At 48.3% G+C, this 11,484-nt stretch overlaps 1 protein-coding gene across 1 annotated transcript in view; it reads right to left on the bottom strand.

Annotated features, from left to right (window-relative positions):
• Positions 1-10,282: 10,282 nt before the first annotated feature.
• The window catches only part of ACER1 (alkaline ceramidase 1), a 10,863-nt gene continuing 9,661 nt past the window's right edge, over positions 10,283-11,484 (bottom strand). Inside the window, exon 6 of the mRNA XM_009281135.1 lies at positions 10,283-10,451. Coding sequence (XP_009279410.1) covers positions 10,283-10,451 — 169 coding nt within the window. The remainder of the gene's footprint in view (positions 10,452-11,484) is intronic.

The raw sequence follows: 11,484 nt of genomic DNA, 5'->3' as shown, positions 1-11,484 counted from the left end.
AAAAAAAAAAAAAAAAAAAAAAAAAAATCACAGCCAGGGGTAGAAAATTTGCCAGGCTTATGGGAGCGCGTTGGGAGTTTCAGGTGCCGGGTAGTGCTGGGGAAGGTGGAGCCAGCAGCCATCCAGGCTCCTCCAAGCTTCTAATTTTGCAGGGACGTCTCAAGCTAACGAGCTGTCAGCTGAGCGCCTTCGCACCCAAGGCAGCCGTGGGCTGAGCTCCTGTTTCTTTATATCTATTCCAGCAACTTCTGGGTTTTGCAATAAGCGTCTGCAAATCCAATTAGCGTCTTTCTTTGTGGCACTGTATGCTGGCAGAGATCCGCTGTGTTGCTGCCATCTACAGTAGGGCCAGTGCCAATGGATAAGAAACAGATCTTATTTGCATATTCAAATATGCAAATGAAACATGACAGCTCTCCCTAATTTTTGTTTGGGCTTTTTATTTTTCTTTCCAGAGCCTTGCTTCACAGATCCTTGTCTTGGACTGAAAGGTGTGTGTTTAATCTGGCTTGGCCCATGGTAGGGGACTATGCCAAGGACTGGTTCTGTACTGTGAGAGTTGGGGATGGTGGAAAATGAAGTGGAAAAAAGACTTTGCACTGCACTTGTCCCTGCCTTGGCCGGGTAAACCCAGGGATGGGAAGGATTTCTGGGGTGTTTCCCCCGGTACAACACATCCTTTCTCTTTCCTGCCTGTACACACCGTGGCTGCTTTACAGGCCAAACCTGGCTGGTCTTGGGGAACATGAGTGAAGTAGGCAACGACTGGGGTGTTTGGGAAGAGACGGGTCCTAGTGCTTTGGTGGGGAAAGTGATGACAAGTGCAAGTTGGGGCAGCGCAGCCAACGCTCAGGCGTCCACAGACACCTCCTGGGAGAGGACTGGCCGGCAGGCGCTGAACTGCAACAGAGACCACTCCAGGTTTTCTGCGGCTCTGTCGGGGGAGCCAGCAACAGCCGTCAGAACTGCTCCTCGAGGCACCTCTCCTTTCTCCCCCGCTGCTCCCCTCCTTCTCCCCGGCTCCCCCTCTCTGTGGGAGCACAACATTGACCCCCCGAACACACACAGCCCCCCTGCCTTGGCAGCCCCCTCCAGACAATCCCAATTGCCGTGCAACCCATGGTGCCCAAATTGCTTACTTGCCAGCCTCCAAGCAGCATCTCTCATTTTGCAGCTACAGTACTTTGCTGTAGGCTTAGCATCACCCATTGGGATGGTTGGCTGCACGTCCACTGTAAGGCCCCATCGTCAATTTATATGTGTGCGTCTGCATGTTTGCGGCTTGCCCTTCCTATCCCTGGAGAAACAAGTTTGTTTCACTGTTTGTTGTCATTCACTATTATTTTCTCATTACTAATTTAGTTGCATCTTCCTTTTTTCCACTCTGAACTGAAGACCACAAGTTTTGTGGTCAGTCTGTGCTTTGAGGGGCTTGGGCACCAGCCAGCCAACAAGCAAGGATGTCTCCAGCACTTAAAGAGTGAGGCGGTGTAGAAAAATGATGATCTTGTAATAGTCCCACAGACTTAAAGATTAAGACACAAACCTTGCATTTGAGCAGGGTTTCTCTGAGAAAATATATGCCTCCACTTTGTGTCCGTATGCAACATGACTGAGTGGAAGGACCCCTAAGTTCTCTCCTGGACATGTGTAAGTCACTTCACTGCCTTCTCTTACAGGCTGCAAAATGATTATAGTGATCTTCGTCTACTTCCGTGAAGCACATCCGATGAGCAAAATACTCTGTGGCGTTTCCAAGATGAACATACCTGCAGTTGAAACAAAGAACTGATGATATTTTAGGTAATAAGGGGCAGATACCTTTTTCCTGGTATTTACCGTGGCTTTGCCAACAACAGTGTCATGTCCTTACGTACAGACTCAGGAAACATCCTGAACCTGAAGTCGAGAGGATTCAGTTTGTCTGCTGACACTGGGGCGGGGGGGGGAAGCTGGGTGTTGCTTTGGTTTGTGTATTACTGTCTGTGGCCTTTGTCATCTTAGTTCACGGCACTGGCTCACTGCAGGGCTCGTCCCTGTTGGCTGCCAGCGAGGAAACAGAACAGGTAGTGGCAGAGAGAGAAGCTGTAAGTGAGAAGGAGTTAGTTCTGCAGCGATGCTTGTTCTGGTGTAGCAGGGCTCCTGGTTTGCTAATCAGCGTTGGGATCCCTGCAGGGAAGCGTGTTCGTTCAAATCAGCTGTTAATCCTAGCAATATTTATTCTTCTAAAAATGATTATGTTTTGCCTGTTCTCTGCCTTCCCCTCCTTCTCCAATTCCACACTACAGTATTCACAGCACATATTTAACACCAGGGTACTATAGCAAAAGTCCAGATTGTTAATAGCCAAAAACTCTGATTGCCAAAAAGATACTCCTAGCAACTACTAGCTGCATCTGGGAAAAATTACAGACAGCTTGGAAATTCTTTAGTTTCCTTATTAATAAAGGACTTAGTAGAAAAAAAAATCCCACACTGTAATACAGTTTAGCTTAACTAAGTTCTTTTGTGCCTGAGGAAAATCTAAATTATAGCATACTATAGCTACTGAAAAATGCAAAAGGCTTTTAATGTATAATAACCCTCCAAACCAGAAGGAAGAGGGAAAATTTTCTTAGTAAGCGGGAACACAATGAGAATTTATTTTATTCTTTCTGTGTATTTAGTGCTGCTGAAAAGAGCCGGATGAATAGTCACAAATACATCGTGTCCCTTGCAGATGCAACATGGGCAGCACAAGCATCCTCAAACTGCCCCGCCAACGTGCTTCAATTCTGAATGAGAAGGACCAGCTTTCTGGGTGAGAAAGGAGTCTGTCTCTATTCAGTCCCTGACCCTTCTGCTCAAGGCTGTTAATGAAGGGGCCTCATTAACACCAAAGGTGAGGTTGGCATTATAATGTAGCTACTGGTCCACTGCAGGCTGAATTGACACCTATCAATTCATTTCGCCTGGCTATTGAGCAGCCGTCGGATGGCGGTACCTTTCTCTTGTACTCTACAGACAGAGGTCAGGTTTGGCCAAGTGATGTAACGGTCTGTGTCGTGCCAAACCCGCCAGCCGGCTGGACCTGCCACGAAGAGGATTTGTCCAACATTGAATACGAGCTGCTGGCAGAAGTGCAGGCTGGAGAAGACGGGCCCAGGCACCCTATGTGCCCGTTGGAGCAAACACAATCACGGTACAATAGGAGGGAGTGAGATTCGCTGCTGAAATTTGTGTCTGCTTTGCACGGGGCTTCTTTCGGTTGATGCCAAAGTCATTGAAAAGTGCTCATCTGCATGCTTAGAGAGAGGCCACCTTCTGACTGGTGACTGTCACCCTAGACGGGATAACCTTTAGGCCACTGAAAAATACCAGATGGGGGAAAAAATAGCTTGAAAAATAGGAAATGACAGGAGGAGATCAGTAGGGGAGTCTGACCAGCACCAAAAAGCCTGTTCTGAATTGTTTTCTGGATTGAAGGGTCCAAAAAGCGAGTAGGAATTACTATCCCAGACAAATACACTGTCTGAGATATAACCTCTCCCAAGGCATTCCCAGCCTTTGGAGTTTCCTAGGGCTCTAATGTAGCAGTCCGGTGGCTGCACACTCACGCTTGCTATGTTTCTGAGCATCCAGAGCTCTGGCTCACCTTGTGTGGTGCCTTTTGTTCTTGGGACTGGTGTTTCTGCTATTTCCAACCCCAGTAAGTCAGCTTGGTGGTTTTCAGAGCAACTGGCCATTTCCAACATCAGCAGATACCCAGCTGGGTGGTTTGATCCTCTCTACACCCAGAGCAGATTGTGAGACATCCCAGGGCTGGTGGAGCAGCGTTTCAGTGCCTGTAACGTTCAAGTCAGTATGAATTTCTGATTTTTGTGGATTCTGGGTCAGCTGCTCTCATGACAGATTCCAGCAAAACTAAGCTGTTTTGCTGGAATGGTATGAAGTGAGCTTTCACCTGTCTACACAGCAACTGGAGGTGGGGTTGCCACATATGTAAATGTATGCAAACCACCTCTTATCTAGCTAGCTCAGGTATGATAGCAGTTCAGATAATCCCCCACGCTGCAGTATGGGCTATGCAAACTTGCCTGTGACTCAGGGAATTTGGCTGGCCCTACCACGCTGAAATTTGTCCCACTGAAACTTAATCATTATCACTGATATCGCTACCTGTGAGACAATAGTGCACCTGATTGCAGCAAAGTCATATCTTAGCAGTGTGGCACATCTCAAACGCCTTGGAGCTTGATTTTGTTGCATAAAGGCCCAGCCAGGGCAGTTTCAAGGGAGTCAGGTTGGAATATAAAGCAACATACACGTGCGACAAATACCATTTCAACCAACACAGGGAGAATTGAGAATTGTTTCTGTAACTACACTGTGGAGGCAGAGCTGTAACAAATTCTTTCCCTTTGTTACTCGGGCATCAGAATAAGGCATGTAATACATGCTCATGAGTGAATCCATTATACATACATTTTATATGCCATCAATATTTTAGATAGATGAAGAATACAATCAATTTGGACACATTTCATGCAATTTTGAAATGCATTATGTAAACATTGCAGATGCAGGCCATTTCCTTCCATTGCCTGTGCATTTTTGTATGCTATGAAATCTATTTTAAATATATGCGTGAAATGTGTCATGAAACATCTGACATATGTGGAAAACATATTACTGTACCGTATGGGCAGTGTATAAGGTCGCTCATGAACAGCTTGAAAACAGCAATCATTTGCATATGGATATATAGCTGTTTATGTGATGATGGCATCACAGGGGAATAAGGGGTATGTCCCAGGTCCATGTAGGTCACTGGCAATATCAGTACTGTTGGACTCGTGATGAGTAAAGTTACGAGAACAAATACAAATAGCTGAAGTGTTTGCTGCCTGGAAATTTCCATCCGTTCCTCATAACAGAGCAATTCATAGTTTTGTGAAAGGTAAGGCACAGTGAGCAGGAGAGCAAAATCATGTTTTTAGTGACCCTTTGCTCTATCGTATTTTGATCATTAAAAGTCACCCTTGGTCAAGGCACTTTTCTGCTGTTACAGAGCAGATCCTGTTCTCCCTTTCAAGCATCCATCGGACTGGACTGGCTCTCTGGGCTGAATATGGTTAGTATGCACGGGGGATGGTACAAATGGGGTCAGACCCTGTCTTTATTCTATATGTACGTCTTTCTGTAAGGATGGTAAATGTTCTTCAATGTTACACGAGTAAATCTTTAAGTCTGATAGGATGATTCATGATGAATAACAAATTCAACTTGTTGCCATTTTTGCTCTGTTTCGCAGATTTGGTTTTGATTTCACTTGGCAGTGCTCTGGTAGATGTTAATACTTGGCAATATTAGGATAGTAAACAGCAAAATCTCACGTATATTAATTTTTACATTTTCACATTACAGTTCTTCATTGATTAATTTTTAAATTGGTCCCAGAAAGCACTTAGAGAAATATTGCAGTTTCTACTTTATTGGCTTTACATGGCACTATTTCTGGCTCCAGCCCAGCAAAATATATTCTTAAGTGTAAGCAAGTGCCATTGATATCAATGGAATTATTCATATTCTTAAAATTAAACATATGCTTAAGCATTTTAGTGAACTGAGACAGCTGGTCTCTTATGGAAGGCCTATCTAAATAAATGCAGCATCGATGCAGATTGTGAACTTTATAACCCGATGCACAACTGAATGTTGCTTTTGGTGAATACTTCAGCATTTGAGATAAAGCTTTGCCTTTTGTTAAATATTTGTGACAGTGAACCTAAGTGTGCCATTTCAAAACAACCCAATTCAGTTTTACGTTTAAACACATTTATAAAAAACCCTCATGAATCAGGACCCAAGTGACTGAATGTTCATAGAAAGTGAATAAAAAAACATGGAGAACAGTCCTAATTGAAACCATGTTTTCAGCTGTAATGTGAAGGCACAGGAAAATTAATCCTTCCATTTTAGGTATTTTGATAGCAGCCATTACTAGAGAACTGAAGTTATTTGAACCGCTTTGTCAGACAAATGTGAACTGCTTGTTTTTCTTCTGAAAACAGCAGTGAGAATGTCTTACTAAGTGGAACCAAATCATGGGGCTTTATAGAAACAGCTGAAAAGATCATTTGATCTTTTGATTAAAAATCATTTTTTGTCAACTGGTTTATTTGGCCATGTAATGGCCGTGCTTCTCTGTACTGAGAAGTGACTTTTACCCACATCGCCTCCATGATCACTGGTCAAAACCGGCCCTGATTATGTGTGCAGCCGACGTGTGAGCTAATACAGAAAGACATAGGCAGGGCACCTCGAGACCCTGACTGCTGCAAACACGGTGAGAGAGTATTCGCTGAAATACAACTTTCAGCTAATCAGGACCTGATAGCTTTCATCTGTCCAGAACAGCCATCAATATCTGGAAAATCCTGGCATTTGTTTATGTCCCTATGGCTAATTTTGTCTTATACGAAAAGTGGATAGCAAAGATGTAGATAAAACAGTGAAAAAAAACCCCAAGTTGTTGTCCTAGCAGTTGTGAGGTAGGTGTTACAGAATTGCCAGCCCCTGAGTTGGAAATCCTGTGTCAAACCTCAAAAGTAGCACTTAGAGTTGAAAGGACAAGACTTTTAGAAGTAATAATTCTTGGAGCTTATCTCTCGGTTTCTTAGCCCTTTGCGTTCATGGTTTCTAACTTTTGACTGCAGACCTAGAAGATTAAAATTGAAAAAAATCAAAGCTGAATCAATGTTGTTTTAACATGACTCCAGCAGAGGGTTCTTTAAATCAATCATAAAGATTGCCAGGCTGGCAATAAAATCCCAGGACCTAGCGACATCCATTCCGTGTTTCAAAACTATTATCTTCCTTTCTCTTTGAGACAGTTAACAAATAAAGATCTTTTGGAAAAGGCGTAAGAGAGACTCCAGTGAAGCAATTTCTTCTCCTGGCATTGTTAAGAGCAGGGCCTGGGTTATTATTAATTACTTTTGCATTATTTATGCAGATCCATGAATGTGCAACGTCCTTTACAGATAAATCACTCTGCCTTGAAAAGTTTCCAGTCTGCGAGCCAAATCCTGCAGTGTAAATCTGTAACAGCAGGAGGCAATTCGGTGCAGCAGAACAGGTAAGTGTTAATACTTGATGCTGTAGGACTGGTGCGTTATCAACATTATTATTTCATTTGTGTTGCAATTGCACTAAAGAGACTCAACTGATGCCATTGTTTCACAACCTCTTTAATCTGGCATCAGTTGAAAGCAGCAGCCTCTATCCTCTTCCTCATTCCTGCTCCTTCTCTTGCCTCTTTTCTTGTGGTTTAGGCAGCCACATGGTGAACCAAATCAGGGAAATGATCCGGGTTAGGGCTCATCTGGCAAAAATAAGGAAAGGTTTAATTTTGACCAGTCCTAACTCAGATCCCTGAGTGCAGGGCTTGCAGCTTTTCCTGCCCTGCCTGTTTTCCTGTGTTGCTCTGCTGAGCGAGCTGGCTGGTTACACGCAGAGAGGCACTCACACAGCCAACCAAGGGTCCTGGTGCAGAAGGTACTGTCAGAACTCCCCACGACCTGGGGGGGTTGAGAAGGGGCCACTGTTGCTTTTCACCCTCCGAGGGCTCCCAGCTTTACCTGTTCAGCATGCTGGTCATCCCTGCAGGAACCCTTTCAGCTCAAGGCAAAAATGCCCTGACTCGTCCCTTTGACAGCCCCACTCGTTTTTATGGGGTGTTTGTCAGCTCTGCAGTGCTGGCTGCGCCCCACAAGCTGGAGCCATGGCTTCCTGGCAGGAAGGACAGAGCATCCCCAGGAGCTCAGGGACCTTTTGGAGGTGCAACCCCAGTCTCAGATAACCCTGTGCAGCCCCGGGGGCGCCCAGACCACAGTCACACACTGGTGTCAGGGCTGCTTCGCTTTCTCAGGCTACAGACCCACTTGGAGCAGGAGGCCCTGCCTTGGGCACTGCAGTCCTTTTAAAGCTGCTTTGTGGGTTTCTTTTCTTTTCTCTCTTTCTCCCCCCCCCTCCCCAGGTTCCCAGGGCTGGGGATTCAGCTTCTGGCTTCATCCAGAAATCCCTGAGGGTTTCAGATCCCCACGAGGCCTCTCAATGTCTTGATCTGCTTGAATAGGCATTTTTAACGCGGCCCCGGCTGTCATCAGGGCCTGTTACAGTCACTCAACTGCAGCAACATTGTTCTCAAGGCAGCGGCGCCCGGGACACCTCCCTTATTACCATACTGCACGGGGGATTTTGCCGCTGGGTTTCTCTGCCGAGCATCACACCGGCTCCGCGGCCGGAGGCGGCCAATTAGCCCTCCTCGCCCACGCCCCAGCCTCCATCCCTTCGTGGCTCTCTCAGCATCTTCGGCCCGCAGGGCTGCTGGCGCCTGTCCATCTCCAGCGGTCCTGTCGGAGGTGAAGGTGACCCCCTTTTCCTGTGCCAGGCTCCCTGGCAACGCGGCCTTTCTTTTTGAGCGGCCTCCTCCACCCCCTGACGGGGAGAGGGGCTGTGAAAGCCCTGCTGCACTTTTGAACTTGCTGTCGGCGCGCTCAGTGGCTGCGCAGGGCAGCGCCGACGGAGGGGCCGAGCCCAGCGGGGACCCGGTGCAATTGCCCAGAAGTTATTAATAGGCTGTAGAAGAATGTGATGGGCTGGGGAAGGGGTGAGGCAGGGGGGGAGAGCAAGAGGGAGTGAAACGGGGGAGGGTCAGCGAAAGGGAGACGGGGTGATGAGGGGAGAGGCAAGAGTGCTGGCATGCAGGAGAGACAAAGAGGCAAACGGAGGAGGAGATGGGCACCGGCACAGGGAGGTGAGGCCATACAAAGGCTGGAGCTCCGAGTCCCCCTTGTCCTGCACCTTGTGCAGGTGTCTCACCAGTGGCCGTGCTGGTGGAGAGGTATCTGACCCCGGTGCTGGGGGATGGAGATGGCAGGGGGACAAGGCCTGGGGGTTCAGTCCTTATGCAAGGCATCCCTTTCCCAAGATAAAATATTGCTTGGGGTTCATGAGCCAAATTTGCCATCTAGTGGCTCTGGGGACCATTGCAGAGGGACCCACGAGGCAGCAGCGGCCACGGGAGGGCCACGGCACAGGCGCTGCGCGGCATGTTGCGCAGCACCTTCTGCCTCAGAAGTTAAGCCCAGAGTGCTTCTGCTTTTGCTTTACTCACAGGGGCCCAAAAAGCCTGTGGTCCCTGGAGTGACATTACCTTGTCCTGGCTGTGTTGCAGGGAGCCAACCTCAGCCACTCTGCCAGCCTCCAGAGACAGTCCCTGCTGGTTGTGGGAGGACCCAGACCCATGACATGGTTCAACTCGTCACTGTAATGCAGCAAGGCTCAGAGAACAAGAGTATGTCCCATGGCTGCGAGAGCAACTTTGTCACTGTTACACTGTGGGGAGAACCTAGAAAGCATCGCTTTGTATCCGTGGCACAGCAGTGGTCTTTCTCTGAGGCTTTACATCTTCTCTTTGTTCTTGCAAAGGTACCAACAGGTTTATCTAATGTACTGGCTCCTAACCTCACTCTCTGCCACCAGCCAGCCCTTTCAGCAAGCAGAGGTATCTCCAAATTACACATGGCCATTTTGAGACTGTCAGAGATGGGGAGGAACAAGGGCCACTGCGGGTTGAAGAAGGGGTAGAGCCTAGGGTAGAGCACCCCAGGAGCTGAACCAGCAGAGCCCCTTTTGGGCTGTCACCCAAGAGGATTTCTCTTTATAAACAGCTCTCCCAAGGTCAGAGAGAGCTTTGGCCACCCTGCCTGTGGGAGTGACTGGCAGATAACAGGGGATGTGGTGCAGTCAGGGCAAAGAAAGGGGCTCAGTGCAAGTCAGTGTCCACAGCTTTAATGCACAGGTCTCCTGAGCAAGACCACATACATCAATAAATAAAATTAATAATAATAATTAGAGCAGCCCCGACAAACCCAGCTGTCACCAGTTTGGCTTCTGTGTTCTCCGCTGTGCCCTTGTCAGCAAGGGTTGCCGCCGCTTGACTAATGCAGAAGACACAGAAGAAGCACCATCTCCCTCTCCTTCTCAGTGGGGATCTGCTGGAGGAGGAGATCTTCGGTTCCCCGGACACCAGTCTGGGCAGGATCTTCCAAGGCACGTGTGGGCTCCCACCCTGCTTCATGCCCGGCATCACGAGGCCTCAGCTGCTCCCTGCCCCATCCGCTAGCCACATTGCCCTTGTCCAAGGAACAGGCGCACAGCCAAGGTGTTCCCCATGCAGACGCACACGTGTGCATCATACACCCCGTGCCCGAGGGATGCCTGAGGGCAACCGGCTCTAGCACTGCTTGTGGGATTCCTCCAGGACAATGTAAGGCACCACGACAGGCCAAGAGTCGCTGGGCCAATATCCTAGCTTTGGCTTGAATGATGGCATCTCGTAGTTGACGTCAAAGTAGATGACCAGTGGGCAGCAGTATAGGAGGGACATGGCTATCAGCACATGCCTGGCAAGGAAACCAAAAAAACATGTGTTGGACAGGCATAACTCCATCTGCTCCTCCTGCACCTTGTACTGGTGTGCGGGTGGCATTGCCACCATGAGGCTAGAGCCAAGGGGTACGGCAATGGCAGGCAAAGGTCCCAATCCCATGATGCACGAGGGCTGCAAGGAGTGCAGGTCCTGCAGGGTTTGTGCCTATGGGGAAATCCTAGAAGAGCTCTGGGAGCTGGGGCTGGGACAATTCCTTGCGCAGAGGGGATGGGGTGATATAGAGGACTTAAGCCCCAAACAAACCCACCCATTCCACCTTGCCTGGCCTAGCCTAGCAGCGCTGGGAATCTGTCCCAGTCATCCCAGTGATTTGTGAGGATGAATCTGAGAATACGCGCTGTGTGCGGCACTTACAGCCACACTTGGCCAGTCACTGAAATGTCTTGCCCAAGCAAATCACTGTCTTTCAGTTTGGCTATTAAAATAACTCAAAGAACGTTGCACTTCATGCAGCTTCCTGGAAGCAGATGCAGCCCTTTGAAAGCAAGCTGCTTACCTGGAGAGACCTTTAGAACAATTTCACTTGCAAAACACCATTTGGCTGGTGCGGAGGAGGTAGGGATATTAAGCAGTGATTAGGACCAAATTCTTGGGCTGAGGCCAGGGTGAGGAGCAGCATCAATAGCGACAGAGGAAAGGGGGAGAGGGTTGGGCAGAGATGTGGCTGCTCTCTCGTCAAGTGGCCAAGAAGGCCAATGGCATCCTGGCCTGTATTGGAAATAGTGTGGCCAGCAGGAGTAGGGAAGTGATCGTGCCCCTGTACTCGGCACTGGTGAGGCCGCACCTCGAGTACTGTGTTCAGTTTTGGGCCCCTCACTACAAGAAGGACATTGAGGTGCTGGAGCGTGTCCAGAGAAGGGCAGCGAAGCTGGTGAAGGGTCTGGAGAACAAGTCTGATGAGGAGCGGCTGAGGGAACTGGGGTTGTTTAGCCTGGAGAAAAGGAGGCTGAGGGGAGACCTTATTGTGCTCTACAACTGCCTGAAAG

This window comes from Aptenodytes forsteri, unplaced genomic scaffold (genome assembly GCF_000699145.1).
Source record: "Aptenodytes forsteri isolate BGI_AS27 unplaced genomic scaffold, ASM69914v1 Scaffold308, whole genome shotgun sequence".
Taxonomy (NCBI): domain Eukaryota; kingdom Metazoa; phylum Chordata; class Aves; order Sphenisciformes; family Spheniscidae; genus Aptenodytes; species Aptenodytes forsteri.
This window is presented reverse-complemented; position numbering and strand designations above follow the sequence as displayed.